A 25,221-nucleotide genomic window follows, 5' to 3' on the forward strand; every position below is an offset into this window, starting at 1 on the left:
GCCAATGCGCGGCGGCCACGGCGGGCGCGTGGCGCGGGCGGGGCGGAGCGGAGCGGGGCGCGCAGGCCGTGGCGGCGGCGGCGGCCGAGGCAGCGGGGCAGCCATGGGGGTGCGCGGCGCGGGCCGGCTGTGGTGGGGTAGGAGCCGTGAGGGGCTGGGGGGAGGGCTGAGGGGGCAGCGGGACGCGGCGGAACGCGACTTCCTTTTCCCCGGCTTTGCGGGCCCCGTCGCGGCGCGAGGGAGCGGGGCCGGGGGCCGTGCGGCGGGTCTGCGGGGCGGCGGGCGGAGCGAAGAGCCTCCTGAAAGGAGGTTGTAGTCAGGTGGGGATCGGCCTCTTCTCCCAGGCAGCTTGCAGTAGGACTAGGGGATATAGAGTTAAGCTGCTCCAGGGGAGGTTTAGATTGGACATTGGAAGGAACTTCCTCACACACAGGGTGAGTAGCTAATATAGAATGGGCTGCCCGGGGTGGTGGTGGAGTTACCGTCCCTGAAGGTGTTTAAGGAAAGACTGGACACGGCACTCAGTGCCCTGCTGTGTTTGCCGGAGGGGTGGTGGGTCATGGGCCGGATTTGGTCTCGGAGGGGGCTCCCAACCCCGCGGAGTCTGGGGGCAGCGCTCGCAGTCGCGGTCGGGCTCTGCGCGGGGCCGGGGGGTGCTCGGTGGGTTAGCGGAGCACAGGCAGAGAGATCCTAAAGATCCAGCAGAAAAAAGAAAAAAAAAAAAAACCCAAGAAAAGAAAATGGTGGTTATCTCTCATCCTAATCAAGGACCTTCTTTGATTTGAGTGATTTAAGTAAGCGGCAGTGTAGTGCGTGCCTGGCTGGTGCTTTGGGGAGCCGAGGGGGGCTGGCGTTCCCACCCCGGCCCCGCCGTGCCGGAGCCGGCGGTGAGCGATTCCCTGGAAACGCCGGAGGTGCCGGCGGCTCTGCCCCACGCTGTGTATCCCAGTGCACGTGTGCGGGGATGTGAGCGCCTCGGCACCCCGAGCTCTGCTGCAGGAGGGGATAATTGTAGGAGGAAGTTCACAAAATCGTTACCATCCTGTGACAAAAGCTTTCTTTTTGATAGGTCTACCGACTTGCAACTTCAATTAGGACTAGTAATACCAGCATGGAGCTGCCTTAGCTGGTTTATTGATGCTTTTGTCTGTGTGATTTGTTTACATTAGAAAACAGCTTTTGAAATCAGATTATCTATTTCTTTTTTCCTTAATAACAAGGACAGATTTGCATTTATCTGGCTTGGTGCTTATAGGAAAATGATCTTTGTTGAAGTTCAATTAAACCTTGAATGTTTCAATGTAGAAAGGAAAGTTATGCCACCGATTCATGATTCATAGTTTAAAAAAATGCAGTGATAGGAGACTAAGTGCATTTTACCATGTACTTTCTTTTGTGAGTTCTCTTTAGCAGGTGTATTTTCATAAGCTAGAACTTCTCTCTTCCAAGGGACAGAAGTGGCTGAGTGTATTCTGCCAGAGATCACCTAAAAGTTGAAGCAAGAATATGCCAGTTTCAATTTAATGGTCTCATTCTGTCTAGAGGAAGTTTTTTCTATTGAGAGTGACTGTAACATTTATGGAGCTTTTTCCATCCATTTTTTCTTACTCTACCCCAGCAGCAGCTGCTACTGTAGGTCACCGTAACATGCTGTGACAGCCACGGATCGCCTTGGAAGTCAGTTGATAAATGCTGACTAAGTGCTGCTTGTGTATGGGTGTACTGAAGAGACAGAGCCAATCTGACACCTACATCTGGTGGTGGAAACCGGTTTTGATCACCCCACAAGAAAAGAGTTGGGTCCTCCTGCGAGAAGAAACCATTAGGGTGGGGTAGTGGTGCAGTGGAGAGGGCACTGGTTTATAGTATGGCAATTCAGTACTGATTCCTGAGTATCCTGGAAGATGTTACTTCTGTCAGCTTCAGTCTCCTGCAGGACAGGGGTAATGAAACTGGCTTTTAGTGCATGGGACTAATAAAGTGTAGGTGATGCTGTGCAGTCTGTAGAGACAGTGTGCTGTAGAGGTCTGCATCATTGACCTGTTTTTCTCTCATGTTGAGTCTTGAGAGAGAATATGCAGCTTCCCATTCAAGTTATTAACCACTTGCAGCAAAGCTTTTTTATGTCTGTTTCTAACTTGGGCGTCTGAACTCTTCCTCCCTCCAGTTTTTAGTGGATTAAGAGAAGTATTTTGCTGGGTGGATTTTGTTACAGAGATGCTTATCATCTCCTCAAGTCATCTTTCAATCTCTTACTAGGTAGAAGGATGAATTAAGAGATTTTATGTGCAAAGTCTCAAGCAATAATAAGTTCCAGAAATTATCAGAAGTACAAAGCCATGAGAAACAGCAATTTTCTTCTATGTTTCCATGCTATTTTTTTAGCATTCTCAGGGTGTTTGAGTTGTTAACCAGAGAGATTTAGCTGTTGTTCTCCAGTCTGTTCCTAAAGACATGAATCAATGGTAGAGTAAGTTCCTCATGAGTGAAAATGATGTACTACCAGTGCATCAAGTGCTGGTCCTAAAGTTAGTATAACTGTGCCAAGCCTAGTTGGGACAGTTCTGCATAATATGATACCATGAAAGATGTGTTTGAGTGCCTGTTGTGCAAGAGGTTTGAACAATTGGCTTAGGAGCTTCTATAAAAACTGAAAGAAAATATAGCTGAATTCCAGGTGGTCTGGTACCAGCAGGAGTTAGGGTAGGAGCTTGGACACGAGTCTCTCTGCAGAGCCACAGCAGAGTGGTGTAACTCCAGCTAGCTTTAGGCACAGACCCTCTTTTATGTGATCCTATGGAATCATGTTTGAAGCAAGGAGGGAGAACATGTATCTTGCCTTAACTTCCTTTTTGATCTGATCTAACAGGAATCCTTTCCCACCACTGCTGATTTGTAAAGAGTGGGGAAATGATTTAGCCATGGCAACAGGAGAGTCATAAATGTTCAACAGGACTGCTGATGTCTCTGTTTTTCGTTGTAGGCACAGTAAGCTGCACTTTGTTCCTGGCAGTTAACGGTTTATATTCGGCCAGTGATGATGTGATAGAGCTCACACCAACTAACTTCAACAAGGAGGTCATTCAGAGTGAGAGCCTGTGGCTCGTGGAGTTCTATGCCCCATGGTAAGGACTGCAGCTGGGTACTTGCTTGTTCTTATGACAGAGGAGCAGCACAGGAATCTGCTGATCAGCTCAAGGTTTCATTCAGTTGTTGGCAGCACAGTTGTCATTTTGATGGCCTCATGAGTTGCAAAATAGCTGTACTTGGGATTCCTGCTTTAAATATTTTCATGAGGGAAAAAGGCAGCAATTGACATTTCAAGTTGACAAATAGGGTCTGGTATGGCATAAATGGCATTAAACCCATGCCATTTTTCTACTTGATTTTTTTTCTGGTTAAATTAGCATTAAAAATGAGTGATTAAAGTGCAGTAGGTAAGTGACAGTCTCTCACATCTGTGTTTCTGAGTCTAATTCTGATGTGAAAGCACAGGTATAGATTCACACTTTAAATTTCCAATTTCCATTTAAAAATACTGGCTTTGTGCATCTTAATTTAGTGTCCCTCTTTGTCTCCTGTTCTGTTCAGGAACAGAACTGTCCAGAGTATGGAGTCTATTCCGTTTAAATTCTGGTGATATATATGTTCCATCTTTGTACAAATCCTCTATGATACTGCCATCTGAAACTCCACATTCTGGAGAAAATGGCCTTTTATTTCAACAGCTTGACTCTGTCTGGACTGAGAGTTTTAGGGGAAGTCCTGCTGTGCCTCTTCTAGTGTTGCTCTAGTCTATACAATGTGGAGGTTTTTCTTTAGATTCCTGAGTGATGGTATGATCTTGTGCCACAGGCTGTTTTCATTAGTAAATCCTCAGTCTCCTACAGTTGGCTGTGACTGAAATAGGTGTCAGATCTGAATGACATTTACAATTTTTTGATGTTTTTGTTTGTTTGTTTTCTAAAAAGGTGTGGGCATTGTCAAAGGCTAACCCCTGAATGGAAGAAAGCAGCAACAGCTTTAAAAGTAAGTTAAGCCTTTCAAATGTGTTTGTAGAAGTGGATTGAAGAGTTTGGCTGTTTTGGCATCTGGATTGGGAACCTGGAGGGGTTTGGTCCTTACAACCATTATCACTTTAATCATGCTTGTCTAGACAGAAAACTGTTATTCAGGCACTTGAAAACTCAGGACTTTTGTTTTGTTTGGTTTGTTGTATCCTTTTTAAAGGAAGCCATTGAATTGTAGAGGAATAAAGTCAGTTCTGTCCCTGTGAATTCCTATTACTGTTCTCTAGGACTGAAAACAACTTTGTAAGCCATTGGTGTTGACATTTTTTTAATTACAGAAGAATTAGACATGTTGTGATTAGCTGAAGTCTTACCTATGTGAAATATATATATTCTCCTTGGAAAACCAAACAAAAAATCCAATTAAATAATAGCCCAAACAATTTAAAGTTTATTTTTTCATGCTGAAGAACAAAGTGGACATTTATAGTGTTCTGTAGTTTAATGCTTGTGGGGTAACATACATCTGTTCTGTTGCAGTCCTAATAACTGCCTTTCTCTCTTCCCCCTTCCCTTGTGCCCTCAGCAGAGAATATAAGTCTTTTTTCTTAGTGTGTAATTTTTTATTTTGTTTCTGCAGGGTGTAGTGAAAGTGGGTGCAGTAGATGCAGATAAACATCAGTCCTTGGGTGGACAGTATGGAGTCAGAGGGTTTCCAACCATCAAGATATTTGGAGCCAACAAAAACAAAGCAGAGGATTATCAGGGTAAATATGATGAATTTTTAGATCTTGCATGCCTAAAAACTTCCCTGAATGCAGTATTCATGGTGCTATTAATGCTGTGTTGTGTGGTTTTTTCTTCCTCTCTAGTGCTTGCAGTAATGGAGAGATAGATGGGTGGGAAGGGTTTGACCAAATTGTGTATGTCTTAGCACTGTCTAACAGTCCCACCTGCAGTTCATAGTTATTGGAGCTTGATAGGGAGTTTCAAGGAATCAGTCTTTTCTTCCTGTTTATTTGGAACTTGCCATAGTCACTTCTCATCAGAAAAGCCAGGTAATAAAAAGATGTAGAGAAGTCAGTCTTGCTGCTTGTGTTTAAGTCAGATGTCCCACCACTAGTACTGTATCACTCATAGCCCAGTCCTGCTTTTCCTGTAAGATCATTAGGGTGAGGGAGGATTAAGTTTGTAATTAAGTTAGGAGCATACCTTAAACTGGCTGTTTGATGGTTTGATCACTTGTTTTGCTGCACTGCAGGTGGCAGGACGAGTGATGCCATTGTCGATGCTGCCCTGAGTGCTCTTCGGTCCCTGGTGAAAGAACGTCTTAGTGGCAGAAGTGGAGGATACAGCTCTGGCAAACAGGTATTGGAGGGAATGGGTGTTCATTTTTCAGCTGGGGACTGTCTTGTACAGGAGATCAAAGCTCTGAACTCAGTCAGAATTGGAAGGGATGTCTGGAGTTTTATCTAGTCCAGGTGCCCTGCCCAGTGCAGGGCCAGCTGGAGCAGATTGCTCAGGGCTGTGTCCCTTAAAGTTGTGTCTGCAAGAACTGAGACTCCAAATGGGCTGTGTTCTCCAGGCAACCTGTTCCATGTTTGACTTTGTTCACAGTAGAAATATTTCCTCTTATGTTTTAGGTTATAGAATCATAGAATGGTACTTCTTGTGTTTCTGCTTCATCCCTATTGTCTCTTGTTGCAGCAAAGAGTCTGCCTTTGTTTTCTTTATCTCCTGCACCCTCTCATCACATATCAGATGCTCAAAGCCCTTAATCAGCTCTGACCATTGGCTGGACTTGCTCCAGTGTGTGCATACCTGTCCTGTGGAGGAGCCTAGACCTAGACTCAGCACTCTAGGTGTTTCACATTGTGCTGAGCAGAAGATTGCCTCCTTGGACTTCTGGCAAGTCTCTGCCTAGTGCAGCTCGGGAGGCTGTTGCCACAGGGAGACTTTTGCTACAGGATTGCAGTGCTGGCTCATGTTCAGCTTGTCCACCAGGACACTCATGTTCCTCTTTGAAAAATTGCTTTCCAGCTAGTCAGGTCTGAGTGTGTACTGGTGTATGGGGCTGTTACTCTCCAGGTTCATCTGCCCTTGAACTTTGGGGTTTCTCTTTGCCCCATTCTCCAGGTGGTTCAGGTACCATTTGGCTAATCCTAATCTAAATTAGACAGATTAAGGTTTTTTAACTTGGTGGTGTTTTTCTGAAGTTGGCTTGCTGGTTTTCTCCCTGAAGGTAAATTGGAAAGCTTCTGGCTCCTACTACTATTTCTGAGTTGTGGTGCAAGTACATTCTGATGTTCTTAGGGTGGCACATAGAAGACCTGGGTGGACTGTACCCTGTAGTGTGTATCATACTCCCACATGTTTGTTTTGCCTGGAAACTAGGACTTGGTTCCAGATGGAGGTGGGGGATGGGGAGCATTTTGTTCATGGACAGATCAGTGCATGAAGAACTGAAAAAGTGTTTCCACATCATCTTGGTAGTCACTTTGACTCAATTTCTCTTTTTTCAAGAGAAGGTTCATTTGCCGTGTCTTGAAAATGCTGTGGTGATTAGGCTGTGTGTACTGTCAGTTTCAAAAAGGGAAAGTTGTATGACCTAACACTGCCTGTTTTGTATCTCAAATAAAGATCGTTTGGTTCAATGTAACACACACAGGAGTTGTGTGGGAGGCCAATTTTGGTTACTTCTTACGTGAGGGTCTGTTTGTTTCTTACAGAGCCGGGGGAGCGGAGATAAGAAGGATGTGATTGAGCTGACTGATGACAGCTTTGATAAGAATGTCATAAACAGCGACGATGTGTGGATGGTGGAGTTTTATGCCCCATGGTGTGGGCACTGCAAAAAGTAAATGAGGTTTTACTTTAACAATTCTGTTCCTGTTAGTGCCTGTTTTGTGTAATACCCTTAATCTCCTAAAAGAGACCTTGAATCTCTGGTATAGTAGAAGTAAGGTGATCTCAAAAAATTATCTTTGGGCTTCTGCTCAGAGCCCCTTGGTACTGCTCTGGTTGCACTCCTCCTTAGCAGTAAAATTCCCAGTTATCAGTAGAAATAATGTCTGGAAATTATATTAAACTTTCAGGTCCTTCAGATGAAGGACATCAGCCTTGTTTAGATAACCCTCTTAGCTGTCATTCTCAGCAAGAGACTTTTTTTTTCTTGAGCAAAGCATGCTACATAATGTTGAAGTGTGGTGTACTTTTGCTAGGTCTGAGAGAGCTTATGGCACTTGTACTCTCTGTTTTTCAGCCTGGAGCCAGAATGGGCAGCTGCTGCCACTGAGGTGAAGGAACAAACAAAAGGAAAAGTAAAGCTGGCTGCAGTAGATGCAACAGTCAATCAGGTGCTGGCAAGCCGATACGGGGTGAGTGTGCTCTGCAGTGGTTACAATTTTCTTTCCATTTCTACCAAGTCAGATTTCTATTCAATCCTTACTGAACTGTTCCTTAATCTGGTACTGCTTAAATGTTTTGAGCCAAAAGTAGGTGACACATTCAGTTTGTTTCCCACAAATAATTAATGAATGTCAGTAACAGCATAAATAAATGGAGAAAGAGAAAAATTATTATTGTGGATGTTGCTGAGGAGGGAAGCTGTTCATTGGCAAAACATCTTGTATACCTTTATCATCTAGAGTGAGAGGTCTCTTTCTTGAGACTGTAGGCTGGTTGGACATCTGGAATCCTTGGAGCCAGTTATCAGGGATCACTCCTACAATATCAGCTGCCCAGATCAAGTGTGTTGCACTCCAAAAGAGAATGGATACTCTTGAATTTTTACTACAGTCCACGGAGCTTACAGTGTGCTGCAGTTTCCCTCTAAGTGCACATGGTTGACAATGTAGAGGGAACTAGCAAGATTTACTGCAAGTGCAGCAGAAGGACCTTAAGGTCCACTTGTAGGCCATGTAGGCCCAATGTTGTCTATCACTAGACAAATAAGGAAATTGAAGTTTAATAAGGTTAAAGATAATTCTTATGGTGCTTAAACCTGCAGTGCTTGGTCCATCTAAATTGAGATGAAACCATTGCTGTTTTATCAGGCCTAAACCCCAAAGCAGCATTTTAGTGTACATTCACCTTGTTTGAAATTGTTGAAAAGGTAGGAAGCTACAAAATTAAAATTAAGCTAGAACATGTGAGACTCAATACACGAAGATGTTGAATCTCTTCCCTGCTCTTAGCCTAGAGGACATGAGACAAGCAGATAATTTCCACCATAAATATTCAGGTTATTTGATGGTTTAAACTTGTCTTGCAGATTCGTGGATTTCCCACCATTAAAATCTTCCAGAAAGGAGAAGACCCTGTTGATTATGATGGTGGGAGAACTAGATCTGATATCGTTTCTCGTGCTCTGGATCTATTTTCTGATAATGCACCACCACCTGAGCTCCTGGAGGTACCTGTACATCATTTTCTCAGATTGCTTTTCCATCCTACTCTTGGCTACAGATCTATATGAAATCTAAATAAAACTGCCTAAGTGTGGTGCTTCTGCATTGTTTTGCCCCAAATGGTGAAGGATGACAAGTTTTGAATAACAAAAAGCTGAATGTTCATTACTACTATGAATTTGTTGTTGCCTGGAAAATTATCAGAATTGATACAGTGAAGACATTGACAAGATGTCTTAATGCCAGGGTGTTGAATGTGCTCTTAAGGAATGAGTGAAAAAGTAAAGTACTGTGCTCCATCTCTTTTCTTACAATAAGAGGACAGAGCCTTGCCATTTGCAAGCTGTTAGGAGATGCATGATGAATAATTTTGCTTATTATCCAAAAAACTCCACCCTCTGTCAGGCAACTTCTTTTTTCACCACCAGCTTGCTGTTGGTAGATTTCATATGGTGGTCACTTGTCTCCAAAGCGAGGTACAGGCAAGACAGTCCATTTGGATACAGGAAGAAAACAAACCAAAAAATATCTGTACTGTTAATAAACATTAGGATACTATTTTTATATGGTTCTTATTTCATCTTTCTCATCCTATTTTTCTTATTTTGTATGCTTTATAATATTAATATAGCAGTACATGTTGATGTATGTGTATATGCTTGTAATTGATTTCTTTATATCAGAGGCTGTATATTTAGAAACTTATTTACTGGTGGAATGCACAATCAAAGGTTGGAGACCACTGGTGTAGGTCACTGGGTCAATTCCTTTTTGAGACAGATCCCACAAAACCAGTGTTTGTGTTACTGTTGCTTGAACATCCTCATGCCCAGCAAAGGCTGCATGTACTGGCTCTCCATGTGCCCACAGGCATTCACATGGGCCTGAGGCTGCTCTTTCCAACCTTGGGCAAAAACAGTGGTTTTGAGCAAGAAGTGACATTGACTGTGCTTTCTGTAAGCTTTATTTGGTACTGTGTAGATTCCTGTTGCTGCAAGTCTCAACAGAAGACTTTGTGAATTACTCTTGTACTGAGGGACCAGTGAAGTAGAAAAAAAAGACTTGTAAGCTTTTGTGTCAAGTTGTTTCAATGCTTACTACCTTGCAGGATGGAGTTATTAGGCTGTTGGAGAGAATACAGTCACAACTGAAGAACCAGGTCTTACTGTCATTGAGTTTCTGTTGCTTTCTTCTAGATAATTAGTGAGGATGTTCTGAAGAGTACTTGTGATGCTCATCAGCTCTGCATCATTTCTGTCCTGCCTCATATTCTTGACACAGGTACACGTACAAGCAAGCAGAAAAAGAAGCATGTAGCTTTAAAGTATGTAGCTGTGTTTTTTAATTTGTCCAATTCTGTTTAACAAACAGGAGCTTCAGGAAGAAATTCTTACCTGGATGTCATGTTAAAAATGGCTGAAAAATACAAAAAGAAATTGTGGGGGTAAGTGTTATTGTCCATTGGTCATCTTGGAAAAAATGTGAGCATTTCTGGGGGTAATGGAATAAAATGTGTATGATACCTGTTCAGCTACAAGAAAGAGTTGTTCCTTGTTCAGGGCAGCATATCTTGGTATTTCACTAATTACTGGAGAAAGGAATGCTGTGACTTCAAAAAAAACCTTTTTTTTTTTTGTTTTTGGTTTTTTGGTTTTTTTTCCTTTCTTTTCTTTTTAAATCTACCTCTCAAATTCTGCATTTACAAGTGAGATCTAAGCTTTAATAAGATTAAGCATCTTTTACTCTTGTCCTGAATACTCAAGTCTTTTAGGGAGGTTTCTTTTACTGACTTTTGCTGGTCTGGTGAGTCTGCCAGTGTAACTGTTGAATTCTCAAAAAAGCAAGTAAATTGCAGTTTATTAACATGTTTCATGCTCTCAAAGAAACAGGCCAGCAGGCTATGCCTTTACTGCTCCTTTTCTCAGGTGCAGGTTAGGATCTCTGGGACTTCTCAGGAAAGTGAGAGCCGTTCTCTCACACTGACTGCTGTGAAGAAGAACAAAGTGGCATGAAAGCCTGGGGGAAAATGCTGAAATTGGCTTATTCCAGAGGTTCCTCAGGGGACTTGCTAAGATGAGAGGAACTGAGATTGAGTGTCCTTAGCTAGAAATTCTCCATAGTGATATTTGGGCAGGACTTTGTAATCTTCAGGTCTGTGTCTTAGTTTTAAACCTTCCCCTTAATACTGGCTAAAGTGTAGCAGTGTGTTCAGGTTGCTACAATAGTTCTTCCCCTGCACTGTGTTTAGTGGCTGTTGTTATCCAGCTTTTGGTGGCTCTGTGGGTGGGACTGGCCTAGAGGTGCTGCTGAAAGGGGCTTTCTTCTGTTGCAAGGTTCAAGATCAGGACTCTCCTTTTCCATGCTGACTTTGAAAGTGTCAAGGGCAATGCAGAGCCCTGCTTGAACTCTGTAGGGTTGCAGGATGTGTGATTTGAAAATTACTGTAGTGCCTATCCTCATTATTAACTTTCTATTTCATCTTTTCCTTAAGGTGGCTGTGGACAGAAGCAGGTGCTCAGCCAGATCTTGAGAGCTCTCTGGGGATTGGAGGCTTTGGGTATCCAGCAATGGCAGCTGTTAATGCTCGGAAGATGAAATTTGCTCTTCTGAAAGGATCATTCAGTGAGCAAGGAATTAATGAGTTTCTCAGGTATGAAATCTTTTAAGTGACTTAAATATTTCTGTATCTGGGGCTATGACCCTTTAGATCAAAAGCATACTCTCTTGCATCAGACAAGACTTGCATGGTTAAGAGAATTAAGATGAGAATTCAGCAGAGTAAGGGAGTGGTTTCAGTGGGGATTGCAATAAAACAGTCATTACCTTTTTGTGGTTTGCAGAATTAAGTTGGCCATTTAGACTAAGATAGGTAGTTTTAATACAATATTTGAAAACAGAAGTGGACTTTGATGTTGAAAAATTCTGTTTCTCTGGTAACTTAAGAAATAACTTATTGATGAATTCCATTTGTTACAAATGGTGCATTCTGACTAGTCATTAGTAATTGGATAGTCCCCTGGTTGGGAATTGCAATGGGTGCTGTTGAGTTTTTGAGGTTGTATATGTTGCTGTTCATCTTTCTGATTCAGTTTGGTCCTGTCTTCCCCTTCCCACCTTTCCATTTTCCTTAGCATTTGATAAATTGATTAGGAGAGTTGAAACAATCCATCCAAAAAGTCAATAGCTCACTGCTCAGCACAAGTCCCATGAAACTACCTGTTGTATAGCTGAGCAAGAGCCAGTGCTGGGAAGAATGGATTAGGGAAAGGAAATGGAGAGGATGATGGTGGCATCAGCACTGAAACACAGCAGCTAAACTTAAACTGTTATTTAGTGTGGTCAAAGTGAAGTAGGAACTCTGCTTCCACATAAAGTACCAGCTGCCATAAGTTATGCTAGAGCCCTTGAGACCTAACATTAGAAGTGTTATTTCTATGTCTGTCCTTTGAGAATGGCAGAGAACAGCCACAGGAATTGCAAAAGCAAATGCAACAGCCTCTCTCCACCTTGCCATAAGAAACAGATTAATTGAATGCAGCTCCTGCTGGATTAGTGGAATCAGTTTTCTTACCTGTGAAAGTGATCAGAGTTTCATCTTAATGCCAAAAAAAAGGAACATTCTTAGGGCATCAAGTTATATGCAGGATACAGATGCAAGAAGAGAAATGCTAGACAGTTTGTACTAATGCATGTGAAAGTGTCTACCTTTATCAGACATGGCAAATTTTTTTAGTCTGTAAAGTCCATCTTAGTGAATCCTGGGTGAGGCTTGAGGGTGCTTCCAGGACACAGCAGCCAATTTAACAGCTTCTATTGCATTAGGTAATTGGTTTGGTATTGTCTTATCATGCAGTACTGCTTGCTGGAATAATCTCTTCCTGACACTTCAGGTCAGCTGTGCTGCTTAGAGAAAGTAGTATAATCACATCTGGTGTGGCTAGCCATTCACTCAGCTGCTGTAGGCAGCTCCTGCAACCTAATAGGCAGTCTCAGTAGTGTTGACTACAAATAAGGAAATTGGCACTGTGAAGAGCATAAAAATTGTGAACTTGGAGAAGAATGCTAATTCAGTCTTATTTTCCTCTGAAAGATGCAGAGGGATTAGCTCCTCAGGATTTTAATGCTGGGCTTTTTGAGCAAGCCTAACTAGCAAGTTCAGGATGGAGTGTCTCAAATGAAGTTGGTTACCTCATACCCTTTGGAACCATGGAAGTTGTCTCCACTAAAGAAGATCACTGGTGATTTCAACTAACACTTGCAAGTGACTTCTAGAACTAGAATTATAGGCTCCCCTTAGAGTTGCCTTAAATGATAAACTGTTAAAGAGGCTGCACTTACCTGTGATTTTTACACTGCTGAAATATGAAATAGTGTATCTCACAGAGATGTCTTTGAATCCAGTTGTAAATTTTCAGTGCAACTTTAAGGGCTCTGTAATTTTCTGCTTCTTGAAGTTTTTGCATTCAGACAGTTTAGATCTACTTAAAGAGATGAAATCTTGAACTTGTATTCCTCTTATCTGAAGCAGGTTCTGTTCCAGGTGAGTAGAGGTTGGAGGAATTACTTAAATTTACCTTTTATGTGCTTTTTCTTAGGGAACTCTCCGTTGGTCGTGGTTCTACAGCACCAGTGGGTGGTGGAGCTTTCCCCAAAATTCATTCAGTTGAACCTTGGGATGGCAAAGATGGTGAGGTAAGAGGTGCTCCATTTCTGAAAGTGCTGAGGAATTGCTGCATTCAGAAGTGACAGGATAGAGTAACTAACACCTGTCAGTGTGAAAGTTCTTGTTTCTACAAGATTGTGTTGATGGTTTCCCATTATCTTAATCCAGACCAAATGGTACATTGATCATCTGACATTGTGGGACCAAATGTTTGTGCCTGTTGTTATGTGATCTGTAGGCTGAATCCCTTGAGGCAGAAATGTATTTCCAGTGCTGACTAAGAGATGGTAGTGCATGCATTCATGACCCCTGTGTTGTGGGGACTTGGGTTCTGCAATATGCTTACCTTGTCATCAAGGTCTTAATGCCAGAAAGCTTGTCAGGTAAAGCCTGTGAATAAACAACATGGTCACCCAAGTCTGCCATCTTAAGGTTCACCATTGATGTAAAAACCAAAGTTACTGCAGTCCTTTAGTACACTTCAGATAGATATAAACACAGAATATAGTAGCAGTTTTGTTAAAGAATTCATTTGTATAGCCTTCATCTGGAGTATTTTGGTCAATTAAAAACAACCTCCTCTGATCACTTGTCCTGGCTTGGTGCACTTGGAGTTTTCTGAACAAAAGAGATGACAGGACAGAGCTTTATTCTCAGGATGAAGTAAGAATCTTTCCAACTTAGGGATCTCCTGACATTAAGCACTTCTAAACATGTACTCAAAACCTTCCCTTTTTAACAGCTTCCAGTTGAAGATGACATTGATCTCAGTGATGTGGATCTGGATGACTTTGGTAAAGATGAGCTGTGAGATCTTCAAGAAACTTCTGTTCTTGGGAGAGCCTGTGCAGCAGTTTGCAGCCTGGATCACAATCAGACAGATATTTCAGTGGCCTTTTCATGGAGAAGTAGCACATGCCACACTGTGCTATTGGATGCACTGCAGCAGTGGGCTGTACGCATCTCAAGAAAACATTGCAGAAATTCTATGAATTGTCATAACCAGTAAACTTGATTGTATTCTGTGTAACAAATATTTTGAGGACAATGTGGAATATTTCTTTGGAACATCTTTTGTTGATAATGTGCTGTTTGAGTGTTACTGGAGGCTATTAGTGTAACCAATTTTAACTGTAATTTTTTTCATGGAGGTTGGAACCTGCTCAGCTTCTGTTTCAATTAAAGAATAAAATATTTTTGACACACAGCGTTAGTCTTGCATAGAGTAAGAAAGGTGCACATAGTACAAGCAGTCCCATTTTGGATGACTCTTGAAAGTGAACTGTAGAATAGAGAGGCTTGTGCAGAGGGGAGTCTTAAACCACCTCCTTGCTGTGAGATCTTGACAGTTTGGCCTAAAGCCTGATAAGATGGACAATCTTAGTTTAAATGCTCTTCAGTCTTCCTTTTCCTATTCCTTCTCAGGGGCTTTCTCTTTCTTTGTGCCAGACTTCATAAGATCATGAATACAAGGGAAGTGGGGTTGCTGCTGCAATGAGAGGTGCTGGGAGCTGTTGGTCTTTCCCCTGGATTAGTGATGAAGCTAATCTGTGTTTGAGGGTGTAAGGATTTTCAGGTGCTAACAGAAAACCACCCTGGTGCTGTCTCCAGCAAATTGGGTAATTCTTTACTTCCCATCTGTCATTGTTTTGATCTGAAATTGTTATTTCCTTTGGAAGGGGAATCAAGACTGTGAATAGGGATGTTTGCTGCTGTTTTTTAAATAAAAATACTATTATTATATTGCTTTTCATGTCTTGTATATTGGTGTCAATTGAAGTGACAGTGACCCTGATGTGATCAGCTTGTTTATAAATAAGGAATGGAAGAGTTGAAAGATTCCCCTTCTTTCAAGGAAATAACATAATCTGGCTATTTGTCATCTGGTGTCCTAAGAGATTGCCCATAGCTCATCCCCATGAAAGGCAGTGTCAGAACCACAGGCAGCCAGCAGTAACTGCTGATTCCATGCAGGAGGTGTGCCCCAATTCTTAAATCATCCCAGCAGATGAGCTGTAATGGAACTGTTCTAACTGAAATACCTTAGCAAAAACTAAACTCATAAGTACTTGGGACTGTAAATCATATGATAAGTTCCACAGCACTTTTGAGGATCTTTCCTCTTAAGCTTTTTGGGTTTTTTTTGTTAAGTTAAAGGAACTTTGGGCTTTGCTCTGATGCTTTCTACTTTTTTCTGTTTGCATTTTTTTAAGTTTGCTTTGTTAGAAAAAGAGGACTGTATACACCTAGTAGATCCATTAGCCACCACACTTCTTAAATTGTTTTATTTCAAGTCCAGTAGATATTCCATCTTTGTAATTTACCAAAAAAATAAATACTACCATAGTACCTCTGCCTCTGAAATACGTTTTTGTAAAACTATGAATAAGAGATAATGTAAATTGTAGTCACTGTAAAAATTACTAGAAGTGGTAGGAAGATCATCCTGCTACAGCATCTGTATTTTAATTCGACTTTCAGCAGCTAAAGTTTGGTTTATGGTAACATGAGAGTCTTGAAAATTCATAGATGAAGCTTGAGCAATTCTTCCTTAACTGCAGTCAAGAAGACTGAGGTCAATCTTGAAATAGACATAAGGATAGTATTCTTGATTACTCAGTTGTAACCCAGGGATGTCCATGCCAGGCTGCAAAAGGAAGTAATGGCTTTAGTACCAGTAAACCTGTGCAGTTCCAAGCTCCAGGGGATTGCTTTCTATGTGCTATGCTTAAGGTGGGGAATTCACCACTGAGAATCTGCTCTGTTTCTTGTTTCAGGCTTCCTAATGTAATTAGCATTGAGAGTTCATGCCTGTGCTGTTATGAACTTGCAGCATTTTTGTTGCTTCAGCTCTACAGCAACTCATCTCTGTCCTCCCTTCATGCAGTGGGACTGTGCTTGCTGGTTTTAGGCTGTTTTGAAGGCCTGCTAGCTCATTTATTGCTTTAGCCTAAATTGTTATGAATTGTAATTCAAGATAGGGGGAAGGAACAAGCAACTACTGCTGCTAGTTGAAAGCCTAGGTTATTTATGAATGACAGCCTTTTACAGGGGACAGAGGTGTCACAGCCCTAGGATTTCATTCCAAATTAATTTTTCTTGTGTTGATCTGAATGTTATCGTAGATTTTAAGCTTTTTACATAGAGGAACAGCCATAATTAAGTAGACCTGTTTGTTCTGGTAGCTGTAAATATCAGATGCTTCAACAGGAAATGTAAGCAATCTCTGCATCTGCATTATAATCTAAACTGCCCCAATCCAGTCTGTAACCAGCTGGGACTAGAGCTGCATAAAGGGTTCCTGTCATTGCAAGATGTGAGGAGATGCATGCTCTAACCCCAGGACAGTGCAAGTGTTCATTTGGCTAAGCTGAGAGAAGCTGCTACAGCATATGAACTTGCAGTCCAAATACATACATCCATTATGCTTGCTGCTGCAACTTCATCCAGGTGTTTGAAGACCACGTTCAGGACATCTCTCAGGCGCTTCACAGACTTCCTATTTGGCTGCAGCAGCATTGCTTGGAAATTCACAGGGAGGCCATACCTTGGAGCACAACACACATGATCATCTGCTGGGAAGGGGCACAGCTGTCTGCTCGTGCCCTTCTCCCTCCTCAGCCTCCAGGCATGCCCACTGGTGTGAACATTGCAGAAACAATGCTGCTTTCTTACTGGAAAACATTGTATTTTTTAAGCCAAAAGTTAACTAAACAGTGTCTGTTTTCCTCTTCACTGTAAGTGCCCCCAAAGAATAGTTTTTTCATCAGATTTGTATCTGTATTGTCTCCTGTGAGCTCCTGGAGTGAAGTGTGTAAGGCACCTTGAGCAAGACAAAACAAGGTGTATAAGGGTTCCTTCCACAAAGGAACTGCACCAGGAAGAGAGCTGTACATTTTGAATTCCCCAGGAGTCTCTGCCTGCACTCTGTGGTTACTCACCTCAGGACAGATTCAACAAAAACTCTCAAGGCTTTCACATGAATCCAAGCCACAAATGCTTCACTGAAGTTCACCTTCAGCCAGCGCAGTAAGGGGCCCTGTGAGAACAGAGCAGTGCTGATGCCCTTGCTGAGTGAAGCAGCTCCACAGCCAACACTGCCACTGTGGCCATCATGGGCTGCTGGGACAGTTCCCAGGCACCCTGAGAGTGGATCCCAGTCTATCAGAAACCCAAGTGACCTTGAGCAAATAATGTTATTTTTCCCATGCCTCAGTTTTTTGGGCTAAGTGGAGCTCACCAGAGACTGTTGGAAGCATAAAGCCATTTCTGAGAGAGGTGCTTAGCCATGCTGGTAGCAAAGGCTGCCTCCTCTGTGTGGGCCACCAGCTCACAGGGTGCTACTCACATATTGTTGTTTCTTGTCAGAAGCTAATTTCATCAGCTCTTCCTTTTCACATTTCAGTTCCTTCTCATCATAATAAAATTCTCGAACCATGAACCTACAATTGAATGACATTTGCTCTCACAAGCCTTAGTCCAGGCAATATGCACACTCATTTCTTTTTCCCTGGGAGAAGCAGGTATGGGAAGTTGCGAGCTATTACACAAGTTAAAGCATGTGGAGGGTGGGAGTTAAAATCACCCCCAAAAAGCCAGCTTCCTGCTCTCAGCAGAATGAAAGCAGAAAGGGAATTCCAGAGTCTGTAACTTGGAGCTTAAAGAACAGGATTACTGATTCTGCTATCACAGCTCCTTCCCACTCTGCCTTTTCAGTGGCTTTAGGACCAACAACAACTCAAGCAGTCAAGAAGTCCTAAAACCAGTGATGGATTCAGTATGCTGCACATACAGCAAGCCTCCCCTGATCCTCATCTCTTGTTGGCCTGCCCTGCCCAGCAGTCAGGGCTTCTTACCTGTTCTCCCTGGCTTTAGCCTTAAAGTCATCCATCACTTTTCTAAACAGGGTCACAGTGAAGAGTCCTCCCTCTGCATCCTCAGCAATCATTCTGTGGGAGGGAAATCCACTGGTGTGATTTGACATGGCAAATCTCTCATGCCTTTTTTACCTACCACACCTTCCCCTTTTACAATTCTTTTTATTTTCATTTATGATACTGAATAATGCCCTAGTTTTTGAAAAGTGCTGTGACAGAAACAGGGAACAATGACTTTAGTTGCACTGGCTATTCTATCTCAATGTAAAACTCAATTGGTTTAGTTCCTGAACACACTGTAATACACACACATTCTGCCTGCCTGATTTTTCTGTTTCCTGGTAACATTCCCCCACCTTTACACACACTTGTGTTTTTGAACAGGCAGTAGACAAGACAGCTTGTTTCTTTCTCTGTGCTTATCACCTTCTTCTTTTCAGGTAATACCACTGTCAGCTCTTGTGCCCTGGACTGGATCTCATAGTCTGCATGAGCTGAACAATGGAATATTTAAGTTCTAGGAAAGATTTTTAACCTGAGGTGAAAGGATGAGTAAATATGGCTTTTGCTAGTGCAAATGACAGTATGCTGAATTATTCTATGCTACAAAAGAAAGCAATTAAAAATGCAGGTTTAGTGTTTAATCTTTTTATAAAGTACTTTCCATAAAGCTCTATGTGATTGCATGTGTCTGAACTATACCTCAATTAATGTAATAAATTGCCTGTTTTACACAAAAAGAAGCAAAGGCCTGGTTGAAAGTAAAATGAAATAGATTTCTAGAAAAGAGAACAAGCTAATTTAAAAAAACCAGACTTTTTTCTTTCATCTGTACTTTCCTTCAACAAACTAATTTCTATTTGAAATGCAAATGCATTAATGTGGAGCCTATGCATTAGACTAGTAATTTCCTCCAGGATCCACAAATTTGGGGGCTGAAACATGATGAGATCTCTAAAACAAACACAGAGCTTAATCTGAAATTTCACTTACTTGGTGGAGCGAGGTACTACCATATCTGAGAGTGATTCATAGGTCTTCTGCCACTGTAGGTAGCTTGACCTTTGAGCAACACAAAACAAAGCACAGTAAATCAATACTGTATACTAGAAAGCAAATGTTGATATATGTATTTAATTAAGCTAATGGGTTACATCATTAAGATACATTAAGCTTCTCCTATCCTTTCCTCTCCTAGTCACCAGCTGAGGAGATGCTTCCCTCAATGCTACACCCTCAGACTTCACTTTGGGGCTTGGCTAAAGGAAGGGTGAACGTCAGGAAGCTGATGGTGGGAGGAATGTGGCATATACTTCCAGTCTGCCACACAGTGTCCCATGCTCCAGGACCCCTGCACAAGCTGCCCTGGTCCATGGATAGGTGTGCTACATCTGCTATGAGCAATCCCAGAGCTGATCCAGTGCTAGGCTGCACTGATGGCAGCACCATGAGAAAGGGAACAGAGGGATGGTAAGAGTTTGCAAAGAGAGAAGTCTCCTTTTAGCATGAATAAACTCAGATAATGAAATCAACAAACTTACCTCAGATAGCTTTTCAGAGACAGAAGAGTGATGGTGTTGTATGTGTGTGTTGGGACAGGGGTATATGGGGAGGAAATGCTTTGTGTAGGGCCCTGAGGAGAACATTGTGTCACTTCCCCAATGGCAGCAGTCATCCTATGTGCGGGCACTTACAAGGGCACAGCCAGCAGAGACAGACTGAGTTGAGCAGGTCCAATTCCTTTTAGAAACTGGCTATGCTCCAGTAAGAATCTGGTTTTCTTTTAGCTCATATTACTCCTATCAGGAGACTGAGAACCCACTTGTAACCATTAAAAACCTTCATGCCAATCATCCTGCTCCAGCTTTGGCGCAGTCTTTGTCTCGCTCTTTTGTGCTAGCACCACTCATGTCAGAAATTGTTCTTTCTTCTTTGCTAAGGGCTCCACCTGTGTCCCAGTCAGGGCACTCATGAGCTGCCCCAGCCTGACCAGTATCACCTGGTTCTGGTGCTTAGGTCTAGGACTCAATCCCCACGGGGTGTGTGCACACACTGTTGCCTTACTTTGGCACCACGACCAGCAGCGTGATAAGATACTCAGAATTCAGAACAAAGTCTTCTTTGTGCACAATGTCTGCCAGGGTCCTGGTCAGCAGATTTCCCCTATGGTGAAGAAGACAAAGTAAGAATAACAGTAGCAGGAACTCAGCAGCAGAACATTGGAGGCATTGTGCTGTGGGTAGAGATGCTAATAGCATATACTGGGGTAGAAGAAGGCCCAGAAGGAGGTGGCTAAAGGACACAGCTACACTTGGCTGTTTTGTTATTTTTACTGCAACTAAAAAAACAAAAAGTAACTACTACTAAATATACAATATTGGTGACTAGCAGGAGGCCAGTTTATGTCCTTTATGCAAAATTACGCCATTTACAGTAAGGGTGTAAATATTTGGGAAGTGCACATTTGCTCCCAGCCATTATCACATCTTGTGGGAAGCACCTGCTCTCTCAGGAAGCCTGAGAGAAGTTGAGATGCTCGTGTGAGCATGCTGCAGGCACAGTGAGCCATGAAAGTACAGACCTAGCCATCAGAGCAACCTGCCACTCCTGGACTGCCATGGACAAGCACCCTGAGACACCTCCTTCTGAACAGCAGCGAGAGCAGCAATCTCACACACAGGTGGGACCTGCAGGAGGTCTCCACAGACTGAGCCCACCTGGTCACATCAATTCCTAGGACAAGTAGGTAGCTGTATATGGCTGGAAAGCACTAGATGTGAGGCAGGAGTGAAGAAGGACCTAAATTAGTACTTTTTGGTTTGAGCTTCACTGGGCCAGTCTAAGTATTAACTAACTGGCTGGTAACTTGTTAGATGTTTGTTCAACCCAAACTATATAGCACTGGTGGACACCAGAGTTGTCAGCATTTAAAGGTGGATGGAATGGTGACAGGAAGATTGTCCCTGGCCATGAGGTCTCCATTCTTCTCTCTCCTCATGTTGCTGGAGCTCTGGCTGACGGCAGTGTCAGGCAGCCACCTGTGCCCTGTGCCCAATCCTGAGTAGGAACACTGGCATATATGAGCATGTGTTGGGTGAGGGCTTGCACAGCATCATCTAAGTTGCTTTAAATTTACTACTTACTGGATTTGACCATCCTCCCCAGTGATATCCTAGAAAAAACCCCAGGTATCAGCACTGACATAGGCAAAGACCATAAGCAGATGAAGACAGGAGACAGAGCATTTGAGAAGCCTGAACAGTGCATTACCTGAACCAACAGAAGGAAAGAAAGAAAACAAAAATATAAGTGGGAAGCTGGTGAGGTGCAGGATCAAGCAAGACAGAGCTGTTTCCTATGGGAGCTTTGCAAATGCTGTTCAGAACATAGGGCACAGCTCCATGTGGCAAAGGAATCCATCAATTGTCACTGCTCATCTAACGTCTGACTCTCTGAATCCCCATCAGAGCAAAACAGTTGACTTTTTCCAAGACTGCTTGCTCACACTGTCAATAAAATCCTATTAGGAACTTCAGTCTCCCTGAGCTGATTTTGAGATATGCTGATCACACCAGTTACCCCACCATCTGTGTTCACTGGATCTTGAAATGCTCATCATGTCCCAAAGCCAGAAAAATTGCTCCCACCAGAACATGTGGTCCATCACACAGGAGTGGGTGTGAGCACACATTGCCTGCACTTCAGCCAAGAAACCACATCCCCAGTGCAAAACACTTACATCGTTTTCTTCTCCAGGCTTTGCAAATTTCCTTTAATGTTGTTGTAGGCAGCTGATCGGGTCTTTAGGTCTGCTTCTATCTGAGTCACTTGCTAAAACAAAGTGAAAAAAGGGAGTCAAAGCAGTGCTTGAGGCCTTGTTCTCCCCTCAGTCCTGCTAGTACTGCACCTTAACACAGAGACACAGCTGCCAGCTCCCCTAATACCACCAGCCTGTGGCCAAGAAAGAGCAGGGCTCAGAGCTCCCCTGGGGCAAAGGCCTCTGCAGAAAGCAGGGTTCAGTCAGCTGTTGTGTTGGTGTGCTACAGCTGTACCTAAGGGGCACGTTCATGGTTTTATTTGTTACCTACGTTGAAGAACAACACCTCATGCCTTTCTGAATGAAGTGATAGTGTAAATAATTCACTCAGCCTGAAGGTATTTGATTTAATGTTGGACCAACAATTCCACAAAAAACACCTCCAAAGTGGAGAATAATATTGCAGAGTATATATATATATATATATATATATATATATAAAATTACAATGAAGGGGATTAAAGTGCAGAAGATATATCAAGGTACCCTAGTGAATCTGATAAAGTGCCATATACTTACAGGCTGGATAGGTTTCAATATATGCATCATTATTATTTAAATAGAAATTAAAATAATAATATCAGTACAATATCAGTACAAAGTGTGTGTTTCTGAGCTTGCTCCTGCCTAAACCAAAGGCAAAGCTCCCACTGATTGCCCTGAGAGGAGGGATCACAAGCAGCCAAAAGACATACTTCCCCATGCATGTCTCCATGACATCTTAAAATCTGGAGTACAATTTACCTTTGCTAATGCTTCTGATATATTCTTCAGCGGCTGCTTTATGGGATATTTGGCCATGTCCCACTCAAACCGTGTCAAGTAGCTAATTAGGTCAACTGCAAAGAGATGAATGAAAGCAGATAGTGTACCAGATGGCAAGTCAAGGTTTGGGGAGTAGTCCCCAGCTATATCTTAGGCATAGCTTTGATTAACTTTACAACTTTAACCAGAAGACCACTTCTCAATTCTAATAGAGATTTAATCTAGATCAAATATGCACAAATACTATGCCCAATCTAATCAACTTTCTAAACATCCCCAAACTTAAAAGTTAAACCAAAAATCTTTTCTGCATTACACTTAACAGAAGAAGTGTAACATTATCTGTATCAGTGGGACACAGTAGTGTACAGCTATTCTTCTTCACATTAAAAACAGCTTTGTGCAATCTCAATCTTGATTTCTGCAATATGCCTGAATTTAATCCCAGCAACACCTATCAGAAAAATACTTTGTGCCCAGGATCAGCAGTAATATTCAGGGTTGCAAAAGTATTAAGAGTACAGCAGATGTCACTTCTCTGTGATTCAGCCAAATGATCACTAGAAATCAAACAAATGCAGGTGGGATGAGGAACTCCTCATTGACTCTGCACACAGAGATCCCCATTTCATACAAAGCTAGAGATTATTTACATAATAGATAAATCCAGTCACAGCATGCAAGAACAGAAATTCACAGCAAAGAACCTGTGCATGCAACCCCCAAAACAGCACCCTCGGAGCACAGGGACCCACAGCTTACACCCAGCTCCTACAACAAGATTTTCCTGTTCCACTGTTTGAAGATCAAGGGTTCTTGATGTTGGAAAACATTAAGGCTTAGTACATTATTGTACCAAACAAGGAATCCTCCTCCAGCAGCTCATGAAATCAAACAGCTCTTTGTCAGAACTCTGAGAGCCTTTGGCTGCTGAACACACCACTACATAGTGTTCTTGCAGACCTTTATACGATGGGGTAAAGTCATGCATCCTGCCACAACAAGAGTTGGACTGCCCCCCAGAAGGTTAGGGAGACAAGGGGAAGGCAGTAGGCAGGGTTTCAAGGTCTAGACAAAGAAGCCAGAAGCACTGTCTAAAGGGTGGACTTTCTTCCAGACCAAGAGGGTAAATAGGGAGAATGTCTGGCAAGTTGCTCTGAGGTGACGGAGCAAAACAAGCTCAAGGTGCCAAGTAAAAGGATATGTATACTAGGGCCCTTCAGTGTTCTTTGCTGTCTTTTTCAGGGGCTGAATTCAGTCCCACAGCAAGGTTTGAGCACAATTTCTTATGCGCTAGACTTTGAGGTTTAGGGGAAAACTTCATGAACCAAGATGCATGAGAAGGAATGTGAAAAACTGTGCAATTGCCATACTACCAGGCTGAGGGTACTCTGCAGTCTCATGTGATACTGAATACCCTTGGCAGGAGAGCACTATCCTTTCCATGGGCTTCTCTCACCCCACAACAGAGTCAGTTTACCCTATTAGATTTCCAAAGCATGGAAAGTCTTATGTTAGGAGAAATAGACTTCTTAGCAAGAGATAAACTGTCTGGAAGGCAGAGAGCATTTACCATGGCAGTGTTCTCCCCTCTTTCAAAACCACAGCTGTTCCAACATCCCCCACATCCCAGGTACAAGAGTCATAGGGCAAAGATCCAACCCTTCCTGCTAACATCTGATCAGGAATGGGCAAATTCTCCTGCATGGGCAAGGTGTAGAAAAGGGGTAAAACTGTAGAAGATTGGAGAGCTATGACACAGCTGCTGTGTGCACAGTTCTCCATTGGTGCTTGCTCGTGATCTCTGTGGGGAAGGCAGAGAGGTCAAAAATACTTCAGCAACAAAGTTCACACAGCATTTTCAGTATGGAGCACACAACACAAGGATTTCACCCTCCTGCCTCTTTCCTAAGCTTGTGTGCTTAGGCTTTGCAGGCACAGGCTCTTTAAAGACAGACACTATTTATAGCTGATGAGATATAAAAGTTCCCTGAAGAACTTCACATGCCCTTTCTATCCTCACATTCCTTGAATCTCAGCAGCATCCAAATGTTGGGCAGTGAGTTCTCAGGCCAGTTTTTCGAGCTCACTCCTGAGCCAGCTTGCCACTGCTAGCTGGCACCAGTGCAGGTTAGTTAAAGAGCCTGATCTTGGGGATGGCACAAACTACTGTGAACACACTAGCAGAGCTGTGTTTAAAATGCCAAGCAGTCCTGATGCTCCTGGAGTGGTATCCTTCATTTAAGGAAGCTGTCAAGTCACTTCTAAGAGGCTTCACAGTTGCCCACCCAGGAGAGATGATTCCTACAAGCTCACAGCTGCCCAGGGAATCCACAGCCTGAATGTCTCATAATCCAACTTACACATCCAGCAATAAAATGCAATGTAAAATGCTTCCTCTCCAGAACACTTGATTCTTCAAAATTGTTACACTTCCCATTTTGCTTTGTTTTGGGCTCATTATAAAGAATGGAGTTATTCCACCACTTACCAAATTTTAAAATTCATTTAGGTTTAACATTTCCATAAATGGGAGAGAATCTTTTGGTATGAATCTTTAAAGAAAAGCTTTACTTACATTTTAAGAAAAGTTGTCTATGCTGTTATGATATATTAAGTTTCTATATTACACAAACACACATTTCCCTCTATAAGAGAGAAATTTGCATGTGGTTGCTTT

At 42.6% G+C, this 25,221-nt stretch overlaps 2 protein-coding genes across 4 annotated transcripts in view; one reads left to right on the top strand and one right to left on the bottom strand.

Moving 5' to 3' along the window:
- On the top strand, nt 1-15,431 carry PDIA6 (protein disulfide isomerase family A member 6). Its single transcript, XM_079298078.1, has 13 exons — nt 1-137; nt 2,984-3,125; nt 3,972-4,029; nt 4,651-4,777; nt 5,272-5,378; nt 6,740-6,867; nt 7,273-7,387; nt 8,284-8,424; nt 9,616-9,700; nt 9,791-9,863; nt 10,911-11,069; nt 13,015-13,111; nt 13,825-15,431. The coding sequence occupies exons 1-13, from the start codon at nt 5-7 to the stop codon at nt 13,891-13,893; spliced, it is 1,434 nt and encodes a 477-aa protein (XP_079154204.1). The 5' UTR covers nt 1-4; the 3' UTR covers nt 13,894-15,431.
- The window catches only part of ATP6V1C2 (ATPase H+ transporting V1 subunit C2), a 19,144-nt gene continuing 9,159 nt past the window's right edge, over nt 15,237-25,221 (bottom strand). For all 3 annotated transcript variants that reach the window (XM_079298080.1, XM_079298081.1, XM_079298079.1), the window contains 9 exons: nt 22,521-22,615; nt 21,699-21,790; nt 20,024-20,122; nt 18,953-19,021; nt 17,939-18,031; nt 17,431-17,524; nt 17,024-17,121; nt 16,500-16,629; nt 15,237-15,729 (listed from right to left, as the gene is read on the bottom strand). In XM_079298080.1, the coding sequence (XP_079154206.1) occupies nt 15,634-15,729; nt 16,500-16,629; nt 17,024-17,121; nt 17,431-17,524; nt 17,939-18,031; nt 18,953-19,021; nt 20,024-20,122; nt 21,699-21,790; nt 22,521-22,615 (866 nt within the window). In that variant the 3' untranslated portion in view covers nt 15,237-15,633. The remainder of the gene's footprint in view (nt 15,730-16,499; nt 16,630-17,023; nt 17,122-17,430; nt 17,525-17,938; nt 18,032-18,952; nt 19,022-20,023; nt 20,123-21,698; nt 21,791-22,520; nt 22,616-25,221) is intronic.

This window comes from Erithacus rubecula (assembly GCF_903797595.1).
Source record: "Erithacus rubecula genome assembly, chromosome: 2".
In the NCBI taxonomy this organism is placed as follows: Eukaryota; Metazoa; Chordata; class Aves; order Passeriformes; family Muscicapidae; genus Erithacus; species Erithacus rubecula.